The sequence below is a fragment of the Ascaphus truei genome, chromosome 4 (assembly GCF_040206685.1).
Source record: "Ascaphus truei isolate aAscTru1 chromosome 4, aAscTru1.hap1, whole genome shotgun sequence".
Classification (NCBI taxonomy): Eukaryota; Metazoa; Chordata; class Amphibia; order Anura; family Ascaphidae; genus Ascaphus; species Ascaphus truei.
Window position 1 is genome coordinate 19,855,028 of NC_134486.1, and position 27,192 is coordinate 19,882,219.

Genomic DNA, 27,192 nt, shown 5'->3' on the forward strand with positions numbered 1-27,192 from the left:
TGTCTGACCATAACAGAATCATGAAATGGGGAGCTTTCAAAATTAAATATATACATTGATACAGTATCACGAGAAAGGATGGCAAGATAACTATACATTTTGATAAACGATCAGTGTGTTATGGAAAATATATAATTAATGTATATATTAGTAAATACAAATAAATTCAAATACAAGTGTTTTAATGATAACATGTTTAAATGTAACAAATTGCTTCGGTATCTCACAAAGATAGAGAAACAAAAGTGACCAATGTTGGAGGCTCAGTCTATATATATATATATATATATATATATATATATATATATATATATATATATATATATATATATATATATATATATATATAAATAAAAAAACAAACATCACAGCCTGCACTCAATGTACTGGTTCATATAGACAGGTGCTAGTCTCAAATAATAGAAAAACAACATTACCATTCTCTCGTCCGGTACAGAAAGACTGCACTCGGTTCAGTAATCATGAAAATCTGTATTGGGCATCTGAATATATATATATATATATATATATATATATATATATATATACACACATACATATGAAAACATGTTACTTTGAGCCTTAAAATCCCATTCCCTCATTTTCTCTCTTTGATTTTTGTGGCTATTAACTTTTCAGCAAATCATTAAAGAAAAATGGCAAGACTTGGTCTGTCACCTTAGAATTGATTCTCAAAATTCAATATACAGTAATATTATTTGTTTTTTTTTTATTAAACATGTCTATATTTTGTATAACATAATAGGGCTATAATTATAAAACAGAAAAAGCTCTTAAGTTAAAAATACCTTTTCCTTATTCCCAGACATACTCTTATAATGTGTAATCCCTGTGGTATAAGTAATATTTGTAATGATTGTAAACTCTTAGATTGTAAACTCTTCGAGCCAGGGATTTACTTTCCTATTGTCTGATTTTGCTGCACTTATTGTATTATTTTAATTCCCTGTACTGTATTCTTTGTGAAGCGCTGAGTGCACTTTTGGCGCTATATAAATAAAGACATACAATACAATAATGGTGTACACTTTGGGAAGCTATCAATCTCCCTATAGCTCTATCTCTCTTATCTATCAGAATGTAATAACACCTCCTCCCCTCCCCACATCTGTCAAGTAACACAACGTGTCAGGACGATTTCATCCAGTCCTGTTGTCTATTTCTTTTACCTGGTATTTGTACTCCTGCTTTATTAAATACAAAGAACAGGAATTCGGTGACAGGTATTCTTTGCCTCTTGTTTTCTCGATTGCCACCAATTTTATCAACTAACTGAGGGCTCTCTCTGGTATATAAAAAAACATACACACATTCCAGAAAGAGGGGGTATCTGATAATGAAAACCGATGGACACAAGTCAAAAGCAGAACAAAACAATCCATTGTTGTATCCAACACAGAACATCTTTTATATTAAAATCCTACATTTCATAGCCATGCTCGTTGTTCATTGGTACGGTTGAGTGGTAGGGTCCCACGTACTAGACATTCTTTGAGACCCCTGACTTGTTTTGCAGCATCAGGCTGCTTCTTAAAAAGGGACACAGAAGACACCTGGTGGGGGGTTAACCTATTGTGATCCAGTATGGAACCTTGTCAATGAAAACAGAGGTGACCACTATGATCCAAGCATATATGATTTTCATATTAAAAAAATATGCTATTTTTGATACCAAATTTTTTATTCTACATTTAACTTGTCTGCATCAATATCATTATTATTATTATTATTATTATGATTATTATTATTATTATTATTATTATTATTATTTGAACTATACAGTACAGTATGTCCTTGCCCTACAGTACATTGCTAAGAATATGCTGTACAGACTCTTCTTACTAATAGGGATTTACAATTTAATTACAAAGAATTATTGGGAAATACCCTCCCATTATAAGTGTATGTGTTATATTAGTCAGATTGTTATTCACCTGTGATATACAGATACTACTAATGACTGACATTAATTAACTTTTTCAGTGAGTCCTATATGCACAAATAAAGATATAAGTAACATTGGTTTCCTTGTGTTCATGGCCTGTGAGCAGAACATTTTATTTTTCCAGGAATTACATATATACAGTAGTACAGTATTAAATCAGATTAGTTTTTTGATCCAATACAGTATATCTGTTTGACTTCTGCCACCCTCTGTATATACAGTATATGCTGAACTTAAAATGCCTAGTACTAAGATTCTCAAATTATCTACTGTATTTAATGTTGTTAGTAATTTAGCAAATTGTATTGTTTTTTTCATTTATTTGTTTAGGAATTGTGTATGTTTTTGGTTGTATTGTGTGCTCACTACAATTTTTTTGGTAGGCTTTCTTTTTGGCCTCAGTTGGGTGATTCATATGCTCTTGAGAACATTGACAAGGTTATTGTATTTCTACATAGCAGACATTGTAATGAAAAGTAAACAGTTCTTTTTAAACAAGTGATTCAATTTACCTCCCCTGTAGTGTTTTGCTTTTAGATGTACCAAAAAATATAAAAATTTGATGTACTGTAAGTAAAAAAAGTCCAGTTTTCATTGCAGAATTTCTTTTTACTGTACACTTTGTAGCAAAAATGATTTTCTGTTTACATGGACATCATATTCTAAAACTCCAAGTAGGAAACATGACCATACAAGATAAGTACATAGTCAGGTCACAATATATCTCTCATCTTTTTTTGTTTGTATTAGAAAAAAAAAACATTATACATTATATTCACCTTGTTACGGTTCCTGTACAAAATGCTCGAGGAATGCCAATGATCAGACACATTGTTGAAATTACTGAACACAGAGCTAGGGAAGTTTGTGCCGGCTGAAAGTATTTTTTTTTTATTATTCCAGTCACAATAAAAGTCATTAATGAGAATGCTGATGGACGAACAACACAGCCATAAAAGTCCTTCGAAAAAAACGTTGGTACTCTTCAGGTTAAATTTTTAACTAGGAAGTGCAAGCCGTCAAGGAAATCCTGCTACTCCCAGTCGATATGCTTGATTGTGTTGCTGACATCTGGAATGACAATTTTATCTTGTCATATCTCATTAAATTGTGAGCACTACTTTTTCACTGCTGTGTAAGGAGGCAGTAACCTCAAGGGAACCTTTAATTTTTTTAATGCCTTGGGGAAGTTATATGTAAAATCTGGGACACGCTGTTAACTTGCCCTTAAATGAACCCACCCGTTTACTTAGCCACTTTTGACTTGGAAAATGTTAAAAAGAAACTCGATAATGTATAAAACCTGCAAAATTACAGTGCACAATTGTGTTTGAAAATTTAATATGACTGTTCTATAGATTGCCCTGAAACCTTCTTACTTTCACTAACCTAACATATCGCTTGATGATATACCTAAAGAAAATTCATGCTGTGATGCATGGTAATTTTAGGTAATTTGAAGCCCAGAGTAACCTTGACCAGCATACTGTATATTTCTAGTATGAAACTCCTTTCATAATTCTAGGAGTTTATGAAAATTCCCTGATGTTTATAGACAGATCTGCCACTAAGGCATGCTGAATCCATAATGAAAAAAAAAAAAAAGAAATGGTCTATATCGCTCTCTGACTTTATTTTTTTTGAAAAATAGAATTTAAATAATACATTTTTTTTCTGCAGTTTTATTAAGGAGGTTTGAACAACTATCTCAAATGTTACAGCAATAAATAAATGAATAAAAGAAACAAAAAGAAACAAAAAACATCTGATATGCCAACATATTATGTTGATTGGGATGATTAGTTTGCTTCATCACTGATTCCTTCATAGATCTTCAACTGTTGCACTTAATGACAGGAATAAACATTCCTTCTTCAGTCATCCTTTCCTTGGATTTATGTGATAAAGAGCTAAAACATGTGCTTCTCGTCTGATTTTGCTGAACAGTCCACCACTCTCTGTGCTTAACATAATTGCCAATTTATGTCATAACTCCTGCTGTGGCTTGTTGTGTTTACCCATCTCTGATGCCAGAGACCTAGCAATAAATGTCATCTTACAATCTCTGTGTACTCTATGCTTGTCATCATAAAGCAATATTGTATTATTCAGAGGAGAACTTTATTTACACTGTGCTTTCCATTACCCATTCAGAGCTCTCATAGGTAGCTTTAGTTTCACTCCCTGCTAGGTCAGTATCCTCATACTGCAATAAAATACCATTAACTGAGAGGCTCCTTCTAGTCCAAATATTTGTAATCTTTCTTGGGTAACTACAGCACTGTGTTGAGGCAAAGTCCCCCATATCAAAAGAATGGCTACGTTTTGTTTTGCCCTCCAGAGGTAACATAAGCATGCTACGGGCTTTGGATTCTTGGTGGCCCAGCAAAGGCTCTTTATCTGACAGGTGGACTGTTGTTGAAGTCCTGGAGTCCACAGTGTCCTCCATTCTTTGACACTTCAGTTCCAGGGAGGCAAATGCTCCCATCAGTTTATCAATGTTGTGTTTAGACCTGGAGACAGGTCTCCACTTATTAGACAAAGTACTTTGATTACTCTGTAGGCTATAGTCATCACACTCTGGGCTATTCACAGAACTAGAAGAGGATGAGACACTACTGTGCACTGAACCACAGTTGAATTCCATAAGTTCATTCCTCACCACCACTTTTGGATTGACTTGTAGTGGAACCCCATTCTGCACTGTATTTCCTCCATTAGTCTGGGAATAGACATTGCTGACATTGGCCATCTTCCCCTGGGAATTGTTGCAAATTTTATATCTTACCATAAGTATAACAATGAAGACCAGCAATGTAGCAACTATGATGCCTCCAATTACTAGAATCATTGTTCCCCCCAAGAACTGGCTGTGCATGGACTGGCATTGTTGATAGTCCTCTTGGGTGAAGAACTGGGCACACCCCACTATGTTTGTAGCTGTAAGCGTTGTTGCAGTGTCATCCCATATGGCCAAAACGCAAAGATCATAAGTAGTCCCAGATACAAGGTTATTCACCACAAAGGCTTTGTTTGAAGCAGGGATCATCCTAAAATAAAACAAAAGATGAGAACATATTAAGTCATGAAATAAAGGACAACACAATGTATTTTGTTTAGTTTAGTAATGTCACAAGAATCCAGGTAACAAGTTGACAAGAATAAACACATGTGGAACTATTTCCACATTTCATATAGCAAACATGTTTTAAATGATATGCAGCTAATACAAATATTCGGTTTATATTGAAAGTAGCCTACAGGTTAAACATAATGATATGGGGACATATTTACAAAGTAATGTTATTCCACAAAACACTTTCAGGCACCACAAGATACCTTATAGTCCATTGAGGTGAAGGTGTCTTTCAGGACTGGAAGGGGTCTTATGGACGAGAACTGCTTAGTAAATACTGTATGGCCCAATATCAACTTAAAATGCTATTTTATACACATTTACAAAGTCAAATGGGTATAGAAAAATATATTATTAAATAAATACTATATAAAAAATGTATTTGTGCGTGAAATTTTAAATCTCATCCTTGATCATCGACACTCTAAATGGGGAGTTATAAATCTACTGTATATTGCATTAAAAGTCAGGATCTATTCAAACCTGTAAGAGTAAAAATAAATATACATTACTATCAATGATCTTAAACTCCCTGCTGCTAGACAGATCACCCTCTCTAGTAAAGTATTGTAATATAAATTGATGATTGATAAAACATGAAAATGCAAAGTGCTTTTGTCCTTGGAACTGTGGAACACATAGATCATGTAAGCAATGCACAAAATCTATTTTAAGATTGATATCCAAAAGAAATGGGGTAGGCACTCCAATGATTAGCTAAATTAGCAAACACAATGTATTCAGCAGCAAGTAAAAGAAAATCACAACAATGAAAGTAGGTACAGTAAGAGTATGGAGGTAGAAATCCCAAGAAAGCACATACACAAAGACCACCAATTGTACAAGTCTCCAGTTACAGCCAACTAGTCTGAAATGGAACCACCCTGCAAGAGCGTAATTTCATAACACTATGAAGCAAATACTTCAGCAGGAAGTAAAATAAAGTACTGGTATAGAAAAATGAACTAAAAAGTGAGGCAGTGTACAGTACTACACCCAAACTCAAGGGAGCATTCTAACCATAAGATTATAGTGCACATATATGCCATAAAGTGTTAGTAGAATGCAAGTTAAACTGGAGGCATACATGCAATAACATGTATTGTATAATGCCATCTGTGTATAAAACACCATCAATTTATGGCTTTTGTCATCAACATATCCAACTATTTTCAAACTTCAGTTAAAATATGGTAATTTCTGGCCAATTTAATATTTACACTAGTGTGTGGGATTACATGAGCCTATAAATAAGGCTAGTGTCATTTTCACTGACAGTCGAGGTACCGGCAATGAAGTGGTCCAGAAAGGCGGCTATTGTCTGTCACGGCGATCAAGCGCGCTCTTGAACCCAAACAAAAATGTAAGTGCTGACTATCACTTCAACTCTCACATTATTGTGACTTAAAAAGAAATACATTTAATATAATATCACTAACTGCAAACACTTCCATGTAACAATGATAATCTAATTTGCAACAAACGGACCAAAAAAAAAAAAAATAACATAAAAAAACGTATTATCCTCAAGAAGGCCGTGATGTATGAAAAGTTATGACATCATGGATACCATGGAAAACTAATCAAAAATCTATTGCGCCGTGAATAATTATCACTGCCACCTATATTTCCACGTAAATCTATAGGTTGTTATTGTTCAGTATTATTTTGTTACCGTGGTTACCAATTTATTTTTATTGTAAGTATTACATTTCTCTGAAATGGTTCAAGCAAATTCAGTACAAGTTGCAAAATAATACATTTAATGTTTTGTATCGAGAATTCGGTCAGTGAGATGTACAGTAACATTTAATTTATTTCTATCACTTTAAAAAACAAAAACGTAATTCCAAGATGGAGGCTGCACCAATTTGGTAGAAGTTAAGATGGTGGAAAGATACTCTGAACATTTCATCAGAATCTGTGGAGACATTTGGCCTGTGGAGAGAGAACACACAAACAAAGATAGAGACAAAAAAAAAAACCACACACCCTAAGTGGCCACAAAGTCTACTTGATGTCTTTGCTCAGTCATTCAACAAATATAATCTAATTTATTTTATATTTAAGAATAGACACAAAGGAAAAGGACCCCAACCTGGAGAGCACTCTGTCACTGTACTGATCACAGATAGGATACACACATATGGAACAAGTGTAACAAGAACCTATCTGTGATCAGTACAGTGACAGAGTGCTCTCCGGTTGGGGTCCTTTTTCTTTGTGTCTTTTCTAACCCTATACCCCTGATTGTAGCACCTATCACCTTTCCATCAACAATAGCAGTAGCAAGGCTCTCCCAATCCCCTTCCCCTTTCCTTCCCTCTTCCCTTGAGTCTGTGGATTATATTATATTTAATAAAGTATATATAATGTACATTATATACAGTATAATATATAAATTCTAAATGTAGCAAGTCACCTGATGGCTACTATTCTGCCCTTGTACTGGCAGTAAGCCCTGGTGCAATCAGGTTGCCAGTAGTTGCTATGGGGTTTTCCCCATCCGAGGTGCTGCACTTGAGTGACAGTGGGAGGCAGTGACATCAGGCCTGGGCATGACCAATCATGAGACAGACCTGGTGCCCTCCTCCTTACTGTACTTAAGGGCAGTACCACCCCAAATTCAGGAGTGCCTCTACCTACTTGAGAGTGACAGGTCACACAGCCAAGAGCCTGACTATTGGGCCTATTCTGGTCCTCTTCCCTCCGGGAGAGAGTGAGTGTGTACCATACCTCTGCCTTTGCTAGAGGGCAGGGAAGAGCCGGGACTGCTGCGAGTACCCTTGGCCTGTAGTGAAGGTCCAGGGACCATCCTTTAGTGATATCTTAGAGACTGCATCGGGAAGAACTCTGTCTTGTTACTGTGCTGTACAGTGAAGAAAATAAACCGTTCATGTTGTTATACCTCCTGCCTTGTGTGTGACCTTACTGGGGGGAGAGGTAGTTGTTCTACCGTGGGAGATTATCTTCAGTTCCTAGGAGCCTACGGCAGATGGAGGCACTGCACTGCTAAAGAATATGAAGGTTATGAACCCCAGAAGCCTTGTCCTGTGTCCCCACTACCATCAGCAGACGAATCAGACTCCTGTTACCAGCAGGTATCATGCACCACATACGTAGTAATGGCAGAATCTCCCACCAGGTGGAGGAAGCACCGTTACATAATGATAAATTATAGAGATTAGATGAGTTACTGCTGTGTCTCTATTTCTGTGGCTCTGCAATATGATCTGATTTCTCTGTCCCTTTCACTCGGCTTGCTTTCTGTCTCAGTCACTGACTGACCATTTCATCTGCTTCCTTTTGGTCTCTACCTTTGTTTCATGCAGCACATTTCTTCTATTTGCTCTGAAATTTGGGTGACTCCCATTCGCACCCTTCCACTGCAGAAGCAAACTGACAGAAACGTTTAGGGGGAATATATATGAAGGGGGAAATACAGTAAGAATAAATCAAATCAGAGTGGGAATTGGAAATATTGTTTTGTTGAGGTTTATATCCAGCTCGCCTATAGAAAGTGAGTGTTCCTGGGGCACGGATTCAGGAGATTTAGACATTCACCCTGTTCACAGATTTGGGATTCCACACCTTCAAACATACCCATACAATTTGGGGAATGGGTAACATGGGGGAAGAGAGTAGGTGAATGGTGGGGGAGAGAGTGTGTGACATGGGAGGGAAATAGTGGGTGACATGTGGATGGAAAGAGAATAGGTGACATGGTGGGTGAGCAAATTGCTGACATGGGAGAGAGAGTGGATAACACGGGGGTAGAAAATTGGTGAAATGGTGGAAGAGAATATGGTAGGTTACATGAGGTTAGATATACAATTGGGTAACTGACCGCTCAACTTGAATCCAAATAATGGTAAACTAAGGTAGATAGGGATATATCATATAGAACCAACCAAAGGTGTAAGACAAACTGCCTACACTGTATCCCATTCAGTCTGCACTCAATGTATATTGGTATTATCGTGACTAAAATAGTTAGGGAGTATCAATATTCCCATAAATAGGGTATTGTAATTTAATCCCTCAAATTGACACAGTATAATAGGTATTCACATAATGACAAAATAATACAATTTTATTAGTAAATTCATAACAATGATACAAGTGCAGAAAACTTAAATACAGTGATATACAATGTCCCCAAGGACTTTCAACCCGATTGAAATGCTGTGGCTGGACCTTAAGAGAGCTGTGCAAAAACAAATGCCCACAAACCTCAATGAACTGAAGCAACGTTGTAAAGAAGAGTGGGCCAAAATTCCTCAACAACGATGTGATGACTGATAAAGTCATACAGAAAACGATTACTTCAAGTTATTGCTGATAAAGGTGGTTCTACAAGCTATTGAATCATAAGGTGTACTAAGTTTTTCACACATGGCTTCTCCATTCTATGGAACAGGTGATTGTTATTATGTCCTGTTATGTAAAACCATAGAATTCAAAGAGGGTGTACTTTCTTTTTCACACAACTGTACATCAGGGAACCAAATATACAATATCAGTTTCTAGACAGCACCACAATCTACAACTAATAGATAGGATTTAATAACGTGTGTTCAATGCGTCCTCAGTGCAGTGCAGTGGAGCCTGGTTCAATTCCTGGTGTCAGCTCCTAGTGATCTTTGGCAAATCCCCTTATCTCCCTGTGCCTCAGGCACCAACAATTCATTATCAGCTCTACAAGGCAGGTGCTGGTGCCTGCAAACATTCTATGTACAGTGCTGTGTACACTGCCAATGCTATACAAGGGAAATAGCACAGGGAGCAGAAGAAACCCCAAACCAAGTAATTCAAACAAATAATAGAAAATAATGATGTGGTTCTCAGCACCCGAAAATCAGGACATAACCCTCACATTGGTTTTGGAATGCACATCTTATTAAAGAAGGCATCTTGACATATTGCATTATACATGGTTACATTAGCACTGTGTCAGATTATGGAAGTGGTGTGACACTCTACTTCTTAAATGCCACCAAAAGGACAGGTGTTCAGAAAATCCTTGCTTTAGACTTTGACTGAGCCACTGATTGAGCCACTTGTGCTGAAACAGGGATATCCTGAAAACCTTACCTGTTGGTGGCCTTTAAGGACTAGAGTGACCCACCCCTGGAGTATGGCTACATATAGATCAACACATGTCCAGATACACAAAATATATGCCAAGAGAAAGCTACAGTATACACACTATAAAAGTGTTAGCTAATTACTGTAGTATAGAAAACATCAACATTGTTGCAGAGTAACCCCACTCATACTTTTTCTGTTATCAATCTTATAGAAAACAGGCTGATCAGCATTTTTTTTTCAGTTTAAAGAGAACATGAACATTTCATGGATTAATCTATTATATCATTAGCTATACTTATCCTTAAATACTGTCAGTGGGTTTTCAAACACGGAGAGGTAAGAAATGAGAAAATGTAATCTTATTGGATGACCTGACTTTATAATCCAGCACATGTTGCATATATTCATGTTGGTATTTACAAAAATATATGTACACTGGATGATAATGGATGGTGTACAAGCTACACTATTTACAAAGAGATTTATGATGGTAAGGTAAAAATATAATATGTGTACAAATGAGTTCACACAGGGTATGAACATCTGTACATGTTTCTATCCACAGTGTATCTGCTATGTAAATCCTGTTAAGATCAGGCCTTAGCAGGTTAATCTATGGCCATTGACACCCCTTCTGCTTCTCTAGAAAGTGAAGGAAGGTAGGTGGTGACTCATGGCCTGTGTAGAGCCACTTGTAGGTGGGTACAATCCATGATCCCGCCCCTTTCAGAGGTTTCTAGGAGAGTAGCCTAAAAGTTAATATGGTCTTTTGCTCCGTAGTCCTCGGGAAGTGAGGTAGTCTTTGCCCCTGCTCCTCCTGGAGTTAGGAGGGTGAGGGTGTTCCTCTATGAGCCCTGGCGAGGGTGAGGGAGGTCTTTTCTCCCTGCTTCTCAGGGAGTGAGGTGGGAGCTGTAAGCCTTCCCCATGGCGGGGCACGCTTGCTCACTTTAGGCTGGCTAGCCTAGAGACCACCTGGATTAGAGCACTATTGATGAAGGTGCACCGTCTAGATAGCCTGGACAAATGGAGTGTGATATATGCTGCTAGAAGAGCTGATGCAGAATGCTCTGCAATAAAGTACCTTTCAAGATACCTCTGCCTCTGGTGTCAGTTCTTGGGCAGGAGGGAGGTAATCGTGCAGTGATGGGGTCTGACACCTACACTCTGTGGGTTCCATCACCGCTGGAGGTGCTAGCACCACCATGAAGAACCCAGCCACCTGTGCGAGCCAGTCCTGTTCCTGTCTCCTTACCATCTCGCAGACAACTCAGACCTCCTGCAAACATACAAGTAGAGCACCATACAATCGTGGTAATGCGTCCACTCCCATACACTGGTCCCTAAGTGAGGTTGGGGGGAGGGAGGGCACACGTGTTACAGAGTATTAATAAAAACTATGTGGGCAATGTTTTGGGGTCTAAACCCTTCCCAAACTAGTGAAGGTGGAGTCTGTAACATCCCCTGAGATCATCGAAAAAGCCGACAGAAAAATATACAACCACCACAGAAAGGACATGAAACAAATATACCAAATCCCGGTATTTAAAATCGTTCATTTGTTGTATTCGAGCAGTGAAGGGGAAAAAATGTCCATTCCTGTTTTAGGAAATATCACACTGATTTAAAAGAGTTTAGTGAATCTGGGCTTTAGTAATCCGCTATGATGTGTAGGAAGAGACACAGTTGACACCCATTCAGGTGCATTAACCATAAACAGAGCTTGATAAATAAGGGATGTGCTTTAGACATTTATTAATTTAAACTAATATTGTACCATTAGTTATACAGTGCATGCTAAGTACCCCCTTGTTATATGGCTAGATTCACTATAATGGCATGGTAATATTTGGTGTTATAAAAAATATAGCACAACATGTTAACTCTAAGATTAACGAAAATAACCCAGTTAACTGCACCCAAAGTAATATTAATAGCTAAATTAGCCTGGGATACCTATTGTCCCACTATATGAGGTAGAATCACCCCTACCTAGTGACACACTAGAGTGAGTCAGAGCTCACAAAAACCAATAATTCAAAAAATAAAAATAAAAAATATTTATTAATTATGACAACCGCGACGACTTAAAATTACAAACGAACAAATACTAAAATCCCCATATGGGGTGTTGAATCGAGACCTGTCTGGTGTAAGTCAATTGATGAGATAAGACTCAAATAATAGGATTATAATCCTCAACATACACCAGTTAATAAATGCAGTGGTTGTTACGCAGTGGAAAAAGTCCCATATTGGTGTAATCACCTAATAGGCACATAGTATAACTTTTTACGGCCATTTGTCTCATCCTTACCATCTTATCTGAGAGACACAAAGGATGCTTTACTTAAACTTGAAGATGTCTATATTGATGATCAAACACTTCTCGTAGGTCTTGATGTGGAAAGCTTATATACAAGCATACCACACAAGACCGGTAGCCAGGTGGTTGGTTATTTTTTGCAAACTAGGAGTAATAGTATGAAAAATCATAATGACTTTATATTAAGGTTATTGGACTTTACTCTCACCTAAAACTACTTCCTATTCAATGGCACTATATACCACCAAACACAGGGAACGGCCATGGGGCCACGGTTGCTCCCACCTATGCCAACCTATATTTGGGCTGGTGGGAGGCCACCGTGGTCTTCGTGGAGGCTATGGAGCAATACACTATGCACGTAGTGTTATGGATTCGTTTCATAGACGATATCCTGCTGTTGTGGTGTGGTACTGAAGGTCACCTAAAGGAATTCCTTGCAATACTCAACAAGAACAACAATAAACTGAAACTCACACATCAAATAAGTAGAGACAAAATTGATTTTCTTGATCTTAGTATTTCAAGTAACAATGATGGGAGGCTGGTAACGACTATATTTCGTAAGACTACATCTACGAATAGTCTATTATTAGCCTCTAGGCACCATCCTCATATAGTGGGACAATTGGTATCCCATGCTAATTTAGCTATTAATATTACTTTAAGTGCAGTTAACTAGGTTCTTTTCGTTAATCTTAGAGTTAACATGTTGTGCTATACATATCTTTAACCCTTTGCACCCTAGTCTATAACTCTATAGGTATTGGGTTGAGCGTTGAGCCATTTCTTTAGTTGTTTTCGTGTTATTAAAAATGTAAGATCTATGCAATTTTTTTTGCATTACGTACATATTTATTAAAAATTATTTAGTCATAAATAGGTTACGATATGCAGCTCATTTGCATACATGAAAAAATGTGTTCACGCCACTGCAAATAATGCTATCAATATGAATATGTGTAATATTTCTTACAAAACCATATGAAAGAAACGTAGGTAACCCCCTTGATGCCTGAGGATACTAATGCATTGCAAATTAATGCTTCAAGCACCAATGGGGTAAACATACAACATAAATACCCTACAAATAAAACACAAGAAGAATAAATATATGTGCAAATATTAACAACTTAGTAGCCCAGGTGACCAGTTAGTTAGGGGTAAACATTACTAGCTGACCAGTTAGCCACTTGGGTTACAAAGAATGAATAAATGGATACAGTTGGTTCTACATTATTAATATTATGTATTTTTTTTTTTTTTACCAATATCTATTATATTGTGTGTTAGGCTGGATAGTTTTATCTCGAAAAAAAATATATACACTCAGAATATAGTGGTCATTATATACATATAGAAGAAAGGCCTAATACCATTCTGGGGTAGGTAATAAAAACTGGCAATATTTGTGGCCATTTGACAAATATTGCCCGGTATTGGAGTTTATGTGAATCTCTATTTTGACGTTGCCTACTTATTTGCATTGTTATTTGCTTAAAAATAACACTCACAAAAAGTATCGCAGTGGTAAACAGCCGATTAACTCTGCTTTACTGTGATTGATATGGTTTTAGTGTATAGATCAATAAATAAAATTCAAGAGATACTGTACATGGGTTAAATCTCAACCCCCACATACTGTACTTCCAGTCAGGTTGTAATGGAAACATTCTAATATTATTTTTGATATGTACAAGACAGTGAATATGGTTACAAAGTCCCGTGGATTTAGATTCACAACAGGAAGGGACAGCGATAAATTATGCTGCATGTGTTGCATTCTCTACTAATAAGGTGAGTGATAAATGTATATTAAATGTAGGTATGTGACAATTTGTATATGAAAAAATATATATCAAAAGGTACATCTTGGAGCAACCTCCTAAAGAAGAATAAAAGTGTGAAAATGCAGAAATATATGTCCTCCAAATAACCGTTGTAATTAATGGACAAGGTTACATGGCTTTCTATCATAAATAATTTATTGTGCCATAGAACCAGAGTTGCCACCTTCTATATTAAGCCAACCCAGAGATTTTTTTTTTTAAATGCCACGCTTTCCTTCAGTGGCGTCATGTGGCATCCTCCCCCTGCAACTCTTCGCAATGTCGCAATGTCATCACAACGGAACGCTACATGACGTCACGCGGCGTCAAGTTGCCATGGTGTCACGTGAGGCACCACGTTACATCATGATGTCACGTAGCATCTCATTGTCATGGCAACGGGCATCACGTGATGCGTATACATTGTGAAGCCATATTGAGAAGAGTTGCAGGATGAAGATGCCAAAGCATGCCAGGAGACGCTGACCACCGCCCGGCCGGGATTGCCGCCTTCCAGGGGTTTACTAGGTTAACCCGTAGTCTGGAGATATGAAGCCAAAACCCATAGTCTGTGGTGGCAACTCTGCATAGCGCACACGTTTCAGCCTGTTGGCCTTTCTCAAATGAAGTGGCACTTCACTTGAGATTGACTAGAAGGCCGAAACGTTGTGTGTTCTATGGCACAATAAATTCTTTATGATTGAAATCCGCGTGCCCTTGTCCATTAATTACATTGGATATATTGGATGAAATGCAGGTCTTCCCTGGGACTAAGGAGCACCAGTAAATATATCAGTTATTGTTATTTTTCTTTGGTGTGCAGCAAACATCCCTACTTCTCCAAATAAGCTTCCTAGTTTGTATTATATCATAAAATTATGTATTTCTACATCATTAAATACTCCTAATTTGAGGAAGCACTGTTTCTAAGTTCCACAACATTGGGCTATGTATCCTGAACGTTTACGTGACGATGTTTACGTATAGAGATTGCAAATGTATTTTTGTTTTGTGAACATTAATTAGTATACAGTTATTTTTGTTCATTATATTTAAAAAAAAAAAACATTTGAATGTTTTGTCGATTTTATGTTCACGCGTGGTCTCTTTCCACTGAGTGTCGTTTTTTGAGCTGCACCTATTTTGTCCAATGAGTTGTAGACACCCTTAATTTTTTTAGATAGGTCATAAAAACATAATTTCTTGTCTCTAGCTTCAGCTCTACCTGACTATTTGTCAAAAGTTTTGAGACAATAGTAGTCAATATTATTTTATTTGTTGAGTCAGATGAGTCAATTGTTATGTACCACATAATAAGGGAATATCTAAAAAATAAACAAGCCACTGAACTAGTAAATATCTAGACTAGAGGGCATACATATACAGAAGATAATAACAGCATCACCGTGTTAAATATTTTATTTATTTATCAAATGTTTTATATCACAGTACATGTAAGTTTGTTAATGCCCAATGTAATAAAAAAAGACCTTCCTTGTTGGGCCAACAAAATGTATCACAGTACATAGCAAATAAAAAAAAGCGAATATAGATCATGTTTATTTCATATTCAAAGATTAAGGGGACAAATGAGGATAATGCAAATGCAGGTGCTTTGCTTATATCCCTTGGCAAAATGCAACTAATGCAGATCAAACAAATGGAACAGGATTGAAAAAAACAAGGTTGCCTCAACTTGCTTTTGACTTTCATCTTTAGCTTCTAAGAATAGAGTAACAATAACAATTATAGCAGCTATCAGCAAACGTGAAGTGCACTTTATTGATTTGTGTAGGTGAGATTTAATGCATATGCTGCAGAAATAAGACATGTTTCTCTGTACACAGAGGTTTTGTTTCCCACAACAGCTCTGCCCAATTAGTTTAGGATGAAAAGGTTAAATTCGGTGTTGTTTATTATACTTCACTTGTCTTACTCTCTATGGAGAGATAATGTATTGTAGACTTAAAATGATATCTGTCTAGGTTTGGGAACAATCTCTCATCCAGCTAATATTAGAAAAGAAGAAAAAAAAATAGATTACTGCATAATGATGGCAATACAAACACTCTGGGGCCTCTTCTGCTAGCTCCGAAGTGTGAATGGCATGCGGATTGGCATGCTATGCTATTCTGTAAGACCTTATCGCATGTCCAAATCGCATGTAAATTGCTGTAGCCTGATCCTCCGCTGCAGCGAACCTGGGGTGTACCTAAGTCGTTCTGGTGACAGCGCCTCCACCTGTGAGAGATTCTACCAACGCTAGATAACCACTTCTCAGGACCCAATACAATGATTACACACACGGGTATATAATAACAGGTTTACTGAACATAGATATACTACTAACACAATAACACATTCCATACAGGCCTCACATGGCTGTGCCCCCACACAGTGCCCCACAGTCCAACCACCTTGTTCACACCATGGTGAGGTTTCCACCAAAGAAATGATGTGCCCTGGGCACCCAACCACCCGGTGTCCACAGGAGCCACAACCCACCCCAAAGTGTGTGTTAGCGCTACCCACAGAACGTGTGTGAATCGTTGGTGCACTTGTTGAGCTTGATACTTGCCGGGTGCTCTAGCACCCGGGTACCGCCGGCTGATGTTAGAATCAGTCTGGCCCCACCGTAGTCATCGTCCATGACGGCATCCACTTCGGTGTGAGGTGGACTTCTGCTGGTGTGTCCCACCATGAAGAAAGTCTATGTCGTGCAGTGGGGGTCTGGTCCCAGAAAACAGGCTGTAAGTACTGTGCGGTGTCTTGGCTGTGTCCCTGACACTATAGATCTAAAGTTAACAGGGTCCCTATCTGAGGGGCCTTTCCGTAAGCACCCACAAACTAATGGGGACTCCGGGCCTACCTGGGGCTTAAGGGGGGAAACTAGGCCAATTAGTTTAGGTGTCTACCTACTTGGTTCCTGCTCTGCTCCCGACTGGCGTGGCTCTGCCAGCATGCCAAATGTATCTAATCTGTGCAGGGGAAAACAAGTAGCCCTATTGACTCTGTGCCTGCATGTGATCCCAGCCCCTGTGCATTCTGGGAGGTGTAGTTCCCCTGAGGAGATGTGCTCTAACATGTCCGCCGCAACCTGGTGTTACTACGCATGTGTGCGCCACGGTAATGGCCGCCGCACCTCAGGGGCATCTCTGTTCATGCTCATGGTTCCAATGCGCACCCTAACTGCCCGCAACTCCCCATGCCGCCTCCCTGACTAGCCGTACTCTTCCTGGCCGCAGCAGAGGTGGGGGGTACACGGGACCAAGGGGAACCCAGAGGGGACCTGGCTATACTACTTTTTTTAGAAGCGTTTTCACTCTTGCTCCTATCAGTTTGTAAAAAAAAAAAAAAAAAAGCTTCTCCTTTGCATTTTTTGCCCGCATCTGCTATTCTCATAGCCCCGTTATGCAAACCGCTTCTAAAAACTCAAATTCTTTTTTAACACCATCTAAAGAGTGGCGAGATTGGTATTGCGATTTACATCCAGAGCCAGAAAAGTGGGTTTGTTTGAGGGAGCAAAACTCATACAGTAAGTCAGACTGCGGATGGAGTTAGCACCACCTGAGGCTGTTAAACTGGGCGGTTTATCACTTTTTATAAAAGCGGTTTAAAAGAAGCGGTTTCTAATAGAGAATAGGGTTTTTTCTCACTTCATTCCGCTACTTCTGAACATGCCAAAATGTGCGATTTAAAATAAACAGTAATGTGCTGCACACCATTAAATGTATAAACAAAAAGTATTACCGTTGCTGCTGGTTCAAGGATACCTGTCAAAAACATCCACTTGGACTATGAAAAGAAAGTATCCAGCGCTACACGGATTTTTGCAAAAATACCACATTTTGTTGCGCCATACACAACGACCGTTTCGACCTTGGTGCGATTTGGCATAAGAGCTTCAGAGATACTAGAATATGCGTCTGTCTCTTAAGCACAATACTTTCATTAAAATAGCATACTGTAGGTGGATAATTTAAGCATAAAAAAGTACGAAATACCTAATAAACAATATGAGTAGTTTACTTTGATGATTTCTTAGTAAAAAAAATTAAACAACACATGGTAAAAAAGCATAGCTTTAGTTAAATAAAAAAATATGAATATAACACATACTACTGTACAATAAATATGGTTTTCTGTTGGGTATCATCTATTTGTGCAAATATAAAACCTCTAAATTGTACCTGTAGTTCTAGCCATATAATTTGTATATGATTTGCACATCATATGGTGCTTAGAATACAATGTGTGCCCTCGTAACAAAAGCAAAGCTAAAAATAAAAGTACATTTTTTTATGTGAGAAAATACATATTTGGTACAACAGGCATTGCAGGCAGGTAATATGGAATCAGTTCAGTAATGTACTTTACATCAACCTCATTTAAAACGAGAAAAACAATGTTTAAACGTAAGCTTTTAATACATTATAAACATTGCCATACTGAGCCTTCTTGCCACTTTCAGCTTTCCTACTCTCTTAAAATTACAGGTACAGTACAGTAACTACTCAATCTCTACAGTACACATGGAAGGACTCAATTCCACAACTAAACAGTTCAATGCACATTACTTTGTGTTTCATGTACAGTAGATAAGGTGTGAAAATGCCTAATGAAAGTATTTTTTAATAATCGCAATACTTTCTTGTTAAAATGCGCTGCCAAACCTCATTATCCAATCATTCACCCAAAATGTTCTCCCTACAGACCAAGATCATGTTGTCCATCTTTGAGGGAGATTCCCCAGGGCTATTGCACTGCATTCCTGGGGTAACTGCCATTCACTGCATGGGCAGTAAACACAGAATTCAGGCTCAATAACCGGTATCAAACCAAAAACAATCCTGGTGTCAGAGTTTGGTACAAACTGAGGTACATAGATTCACATTCCGGACGTAGCAGTTTGATAAAAAAAATACGCATATACTGTACACAAATTATTTTAGTACATGCTATTTACATCTTGTATCATAGTGTGGCGGGACAGGGTTAACCAGGCCAATAATAAAGGTCTTCTGCCCGGCTGGTTAACCCTGAGCCCTGTTGGGAATGAAGGGGTTAAAATGTATTGTCCCCATAATACCATGTTTTCCCCTACACTACCGATATTGTCCCTGTTTTGCAGCCTGTTGGGGCTGCAAGGATTTAAAATGTATTATCCCCATAATGTCATGTTTTCCCCTACACTATCTTTAGTGTCCCTGTGTTGCAGCTTAGAAGCTACAGAAGTTACAAAGAATGAATGAACTATGTGCTAACTAGATTTGTGACACAAGGGGGAGCCTCTTGTGCTGAACCAAGCGCAAAGTGAATGGGTGGCTGCTTTGGAGTATACAGTAGGTATAACTTTCTAAGCCGTAGACCTGTAAACTGCAAAGTCAATTGGATAAGTGGTTTGCGGTCTAGCTGGCGTGCCTTCTTGTCAAAATGTATCTACCGGGTTCGTTAACCACTTAAGTTGAAATTGTTGGCGTGCATCTGCAGTGACGCATCAAAGTTTGCACGGATACGTTGTATGCCGGCTTGTAACCCAGACCGATTATAGGTCAAACCTCAACCCACATCAGAGAGCCCGTTCAATTAAGTGAATAACTTGCGTTAGGAAAGAGATAGCACTCTAATTTTTGGAGTGTAGCTAGATAAAAAGAAACCATGAACAAACATATAAGGTTTATAAGTGTTGCATAAACAAAACATACATTTCTAAATAAACTGTATTGTATGGTGTTTTAAAATGTACAGGCAGGAATCCTTTCCTGTCCTGATTACATTATCATGCCCATATGTTATGGATGAATGAGCTGTGGGATTTTTCATCTCTGAACTTCAAAAGGCACCCTGCAAAGGTGGTGCCCCAGTGTCTATGAGAAGTTCGGAGTTGAAAAGCCTCAGAGACCCTAGGTGTTAGGGTGGCCAGGATATTGTTAATTGCCGATAACAGTGGGAAGTATGGGCACTTCACACTTGGTAGCCAAACCCCAGACTTACTGTCGCCAGGTAAGGGGTTGGGCCTGGTATGCCAAGCAGTTCAGGTGTGAGGTTAGCACATACTCCATTCAAACTGGGAAGCAACTTCTGCTCTTTTTGTAAGGTACTGGCAAGTCGGGATAGGTGGGGAGAATTATTCCCACGAGAGGATTGGGTGTATATGTTAGGTATAGGACCCTTAACCCTATAAAAATGCCTGCAGCCCAGTCCCAGTCAGATTCATCACAGATTTTACCAAGAAGGGACCTAGTATAGCGTCAGCGGTTCCCGAGTGTGAGGGGTTAACTACACCGTAATGAAGAATTGCACCCCTCTTCCAGAATTCGTTTGAACTAAGGATTCCCGAACTAATCCTGTAAGGACATTACGAAAGACTTTCTTTTGGTGGAGACAGCAGGCTGGCAAGTTGCGCCCCTAGCCAAGGACTGTCGCACAGCTTACATCGCGCACCCACTTGCATGCGTGCAGGGGTGCCCAGAGACTTTGTTTCGTTCCGTGGACATTTTATTTCATTTCCCAATCCCAGTAAGTGTATTTTTACTGTAATTTTGAAGGATTGTGTGTTTGTCTTAAAAGGAAATAAATTACAATTTATTTTACTCATCTTGTGTGCTCAGTCCAGAATCCTGGTATAATTTGTTGGTAAGCCCTGGTCTACCGTGACACATAGTAATTACGATTACTTCGGATCTTTAGCATCTTTTTGGGACAATATACCTGACTACAGTATATTTATTTATAAAATGTTTTCCAGGAAATAATACATTGAGGGGTACTCTCATTTTCAAGTGTGTCCATGCCATATACAATTAAAAATTGGTTAGTACACAGACATACACAATATATTTTCTGGTAATCTTGCATTGATTTAAGTCAAAATATTCTATTTATGATGCTTAGTACACAGACATCTCCCTGTTTCATAGTCACGGAGATATACAACATTCATACTACACAGAGTGAGATAAAATAAGTGCAACAAATCTCTTTGGCTCAGTTTCACAAAGAAGCGATGTAGGATATCACACCCCGATCTGGTCTTAACTGCGATTTACTTGATATCGACTGAGTGAATCCCAGACTCCCTCTCACCGGTCAGTTCATATTTTATAATATTTTGAATAGCATGTGAATACTGAATTTCATGAAATTTACTATGGGTCAAACCCACAGATGTCAGTTTATTCAGGGCTCATAATGTCACACTCCCAAAATGATCAATTGACGTTATTTTCCTTGATGTTAATACTTATCTACAAAGCAAATTATATGCTAAAACAACGGATGTTGTATATCTCATTGGGATAGCCTTAATGTCATGGTAAGTTAGCACTAACTTAAATTAACTTCAAATTATCTGGTGGTAAGCATTTCTTAGCTAAATGTGGGATTAATTCCATCTAGACCTTGAAATATGGGGTTTTCAAGAGAGGAGAGAGAGTTAGAAAGAAAGCATGGGAAATATTTGATATTCATTGTGCGTTTACTCTGAGTCTCTGAATATTTTGTCATATGCTGGCATAAGCAAAAATCTGAATCTTAAAATATATTTTTCTCCTTGTTTAGCTCTTCAAAGATCAAATAAAGCCACAGAAAGAAAGCACACACTGAACTGACTCAGCCCAAAGTGAGTTTAAACCTGAAAAATAAGATTAAGTAGGCTTAAGCTTGCCTCGATCCCTCATCCAATCCTCACAAACACATCACAATGATTTCTTGGGAGGATAAACCAGTCTCAGTTTATTAAAATGTATCATACATCAACAGGGCAACATAAAATGAACCCAAGGACCCAGCTTGCTTGCGCTGCTATCAGACAAGAGGGAAGGGATACCCTGTACTGATACCGACAAGCCTTCCAAGCCACATGGCAAATAAACACACACATTGCTGAAGGATATTATGCAGTTAGCTGTGCCATCTGGGCATGATTTTGCCTACTTTCACAACCCCCAACTATGAGGTTTACGACACCTCACTTAAAGGAGCCAATACTAACCGACACCCCGCACACATCCCACGAACTGAGAGAAAGTATATTTTAAATACAGTAGCCCAAACACCTACACCCAATAACATCATCACTAATATAAGGGAGGAGAGGCTTCTTTGTCTGTGTAACTATGATGATACTTTATTGGATTACCAGTAGATAAGGGCGAATCTGCCCAAATCCCTTTCCTGGATTTTTTTCTTCTGCCTTTTCAACACAAAATTAATTTTACAGTGCAAAATCTTCAATCAGATTGATCAAAAACCACCATTGGATACAACCCGTGGGACGAATTTGTAGAATCCAATCCGCGGATTCAGCCGTCTGCTGGCGAATTCTTAAGAACGGATTGCTGAATCGGCGGATTGGATTTGCCAAATCAACCCACAGGTTGGGGAGTCCGTGGAGTGTATTGGTAATCATAATTAAAAATCCGCAAACACGAGTCGCCCTTTTTGCGATTTATCCGCTGAAATCAGTGGCAAAAAAACGAAAGTAAGCACAGGGAGGAGGAAATCCTGGTCCTAAAAATCTGAATTGTATGTTGGATGACCTATAGATATAACATGTACAGAACATTAGGGATATTGGATCATGGACAAAAGGGTTAATGTATTTGGTAAGAGAGTGATTGTCATTTTCCAGGGTTGAAAGGTTTTTGATGAAAGGAGGTTTCAGACAGGCTTTGGTTAGTAGAAATGTTCATGTTTATATTAGTTTTTCAATTACACATTACTGATTTTTTCTTTACCTATTGTATGTTAATGAACCACAAGATAAGTTAATTATTTTGATACCTAATTTTGTACAACAATTTGTTATTGTGGAAAAAATGACAAAATGCTTAAAAATACTAAAGGGTCAACCTAATTTTTTGTTTTTTTTCTTCATGATTCTGTCAAGCCAGTTACATGGGAGACTGCATGGTAAATGGGATTTATTATCAGTATTTATGAGTATATTTCTCTTTACCTGTATATTGCGGCATTTGTTATTGTATTGGCTGATTAGCACTGCAGTGCTATATAGGAACTCAGTTGTAGTTAAAATGAAAGACAAGCAGCAATTGTGGTTTTTGTGATAACTATCTGCATTGCAGAGACTCAAACAGCAATCAATTTCATGTTGTGAAAATTGACTTGCATTGATTGGAAATCTGGCCACATGGACATGGCAGTGTTTGCTTCCAGTGTTGTACTCTCTGCAATCTAGATAACAAAATCTAAATTTGCAGTAACTACCTGTAAGGTTCACACTAATTCTTAAAGCTTCTGTGTGTGTGTTTGTGTGCTTTAGTGACCCTCTGGAAGGCCCACTGAAAGTGTTGGACAAGGACCCTAGGTAGTTAAGTTTGGGGAGAGTGACCAGCAATCAGGGAAGTCCTGCAGTGTAGGGGAGCTCAGGACCCCTATAGGTGGCTGAATGCAGAAGTTGAACCAGGCTTCCGTGTGAGCTAAACATCTGGTCTCAGCCAAACTCAGCTGGTGGGCGGGCTTGATAAGGCAGAGCCCTGCAATTTATGAGGCCCTGCTGGACAGATGATGGCAGACCCGGATGGGTGCGTAAGTTGGGCAGATCTTCCTAGCTCATTTTCACTAAATCCTGGGGATTAACCATAGAGAAATATAGTTAGTGTGGTAGGCTCATATGTACTTCTGGCAGAGGACACCTACCAGCACTGCAACACACCTTATAGCCCATTTTCTTCCAGCACAGGAAGGGGTCTTATGGAAGTAGACTGTTTAGTAAAAATGTCTCATGGAACCAGAATGTGAGTCCAGAGAGATAATAGGTAAGTGGAGCAGGAAGGAAAGTGCGTGGAACAAGCTGGTGCTTTAGTGAAGAGATATTTTTGGACTCCCTATTTAGGTGGTGGCTTCTTTGAGAGAATTATACATGATCCTTAATAAGGGATATAACTACCCTTGGTCTCATGTATTAGTTCTGTCCTGTGTGAACTTATGGTGATTGGATTTCCCTGGGCTTTCTACTGTCATACATACAAAATAAATAAAGAGGAGATACGCACATTAGAAACAGGCCTGAACTAAGCCTTCATTTTCTGAAGTGACTCTCAAATCTGATCAACACTTCTATTTGCCATTAATAAAATGTTTTTCATCTGTAAAGCAAGGACAATAAGACATATTTACCAAGATGTGCCATGATACATTCCAGTGCCGGAAGACACTTAAAATTGTTTTCTGGTGCCTGGAAAGTGTTCCATGGCATAGCACTACTTAGTTATATGTTATAGGTAATTATGAATCTAAATTCCTGATGCATCCTAGCCCGATTCTATCATATTAAAAGCAACATATAAAACCAAAACCCTGACTGCCTATACAGTATTAAAGATGCATTATGATTACCTAGTTATATATTTTTTGTTATATCACTAAATAATTTCCACTGCTGCCTTTTAGTGAAACATAAATTGGCCTTCACATCGAGGTGCGAGACACATTTCTCAGGAGAACTCTTTCATAGTGTAGAGAACAATTAGGAAATTTGTAGTCAGTGAGAATTTTCTGTAGAAATAAAAAAATACGGCATTTAAACATTTCTATATATCTGTTTTCCTTAACATTTTAGACCACGTTTGGAAAACTAGTTCTGTTGTATGGGTGTTATGGAGATATTTGGTAATGATAATCTCCTACAGTATGTTACTTCACTTTATGCCTTCTTTAATGTTTTTTCTTGTGCAAGGAGCCTGAGCTGAAATGATAAGCTATCAAGGCAATATCCATTTATCAAACAGAATGTAAGATAATTAAAGTAGCATTCTGTGTACAAGCCTGTGGAATTAATTCAGAAGCATGACATTTCAAGCTTGAGCTCAGTTTGTTCGTTATTTCACATTATCACAGCGATTGCATTCACAGTTGTAACCAAACTAAGGGGCCTATTCGCTAAACTTCGATATGTTCATTGCATTATCGATCGGGTTGGCATGTTCCTACCGCACGCAATGAAATTTGTCTAAAAACGGTATTCACTAAGAAAAATCGGCAATTTTTTAGCGTTTGGTAAAAAATACCAAATCGCAGTTTTAATGTTCATTTTAATAACACAGTATTGAAGCCGGGGGTCTCCAGGGTTGAACCGCATTAATTTTAACCCGAGGGACTCCCTGCTTCCCGGGTACATGCACCGGTATGGACTGCAAAGTTTAAATGTCCCGGTCACGTGATGTGGGAGATTTAAACAATGCAGGGCGATACCGGCACCCCATACTGGGGCCTATAACTCGGGAAGCAGGGGACCCTGAGGCTGAAACTAATGTGGTTCATCTCCTGAGACCCCCTGCTTCAATACTTTGCTATTAAAATAAAAGCAGATCCTTACCTTTATGACGAGCTGCTAAGGCAATGAAGGGGGTAAACCAGAGTACCCATTTTGTTTGTGGTAGAGGGGGTGGATGAAGCTTGTTGTTGCCCCAGGGTGGGGGTTTAGGCCTCCCGGAAGGGTTGCAGTAGGAGTTAACCTCTACATTACATTAGCGGTTGTAACCGCTAAGGTAATGAAGGGGTTTACTCCTACTGAAACCCTCCCAGGAGGCCTAAACACTCAGCCTGGGGCAACTACAAGCTTCATCCATTCCCTCTACCAACAACAAAGCCATTCTTGCTATTTAATCCCTTCATTACATTAGTAGTTATCCACTAAGGTAATGAAGCTGGCTGTAATTTTATTTTTATTAGCTAGGATTGAATCCAGGGGTCTCTGAAGCTGAAATGAGTGCGGGTCAGCTTCGGAGACCCCCGGATTCAATCCTATGCAGTAAAAATAAAATAACCTCTGTCAGATGCAAATTATGATTCCGATCTCGCCACCCTTTAGGTGTCGAGAAAAGAATGCCAGTGTTTAAGCCACGATTTGCATATCGGAGTGTTAACGTCTGTTAAAAAGCCGTTTTCAAGTGATTTCGCCATGTTATCAAAACTTTGTGAATAGCTGCACGTGCAAAATCACTTGAAAAGTGCAATTAACAAAATGTGATCCAGAAGATTTATAGGATCCAGTTACAATTCTGTACATCAGTGGGATGACAATAAGAAAAAGCATCATGATGGAAACAAAACATATTGAATGTAGAAGGTAGTTACATTGATAACAAGTAAGATAGTTGAATGTCAGGTGTTCATTTAAAGAGAAGTGTATGAAGTTAAAAATTATGAAAATAATGGGAAGTTGAAAATATATAGAAGTGAATGAAAAAAGATCTATTCATCTTTTTGTCTTTTTCTTCACAAAGGTAGCAAACTTTTCCAAAACTTACCAACTGCAAATGCTGCAGCTTACTTAGAAAGCACTTTAGTTTATCAAGTGTCTTATGAAATTCATTGGAAATTATGGGGATGGTACACTGATAACCACTGTGACGTCCAACGGATGTTATGGCACAGTTTTCTCTGTGGGAATTGAACTAAACCCTTCCATTTGTGTCTTTGCTCTGATGTTGTGATCATGTGATCACTATGCATGTGATCATATGGTCCGATTTGCTGGAAGGACCATGCCAATTTCAGCACTAAAGGATTTAATAACATAATTTTTTTAATATTTAGTGAAAATTAGTTGCTGAGTGTTTGCAAATATACGGGTAAACTTTGCATGAATATAAATTACGAAAGTACTCCTTTAAATTCTGCAAATAAAAAAGCCATTAGGCCTGCATTTGGCAATTTAAAATTTCCTAAAAAATGTGTGGGAATTTACTGCAAAGAAAGATGGGACATCTCTAGCTGTACTAATTTTGTCACGGTGAGAGTTCATCTTGTTAGCCAACATACATATTGGGAAATATACTGATTGACCTTTGGGCCGGCCTTAGTACAAGGTGTGCTAGGGGGC

At 38.3% G+C, this 27,192-nt stretch overlaps 1 protein-coding gene across 5 annotated transcripts in view; it reads right to left on the minus strand.

Moving 5' to 3' along the window:
* Positions 1-370: 370 nt before the first annotated feature.
* The window catches only part of LRFN2 (leucine rich repeat and fibronectin type III domain containing 2), a 584,899-nt gene continuing 558,077 nt past the window's right edge, over positions 371-27,192 (minus strand). For 4 of the 5 annotated variants that reach the window (XM_075595392.1, XM_075595390.1, XM_075595389.1 and 1 more), the window contains one exon: positions 3,047-5,016. In XM_075595392.1, the coding sequence (XP_075451507.1) occupies positions 4,092-5,016 (925 nt within the window). In that variant the 3' untranslated portion in view covers positions 3,047-4,091. The other variant, XM_075595393.1, reaches the window with a different exon arrangement.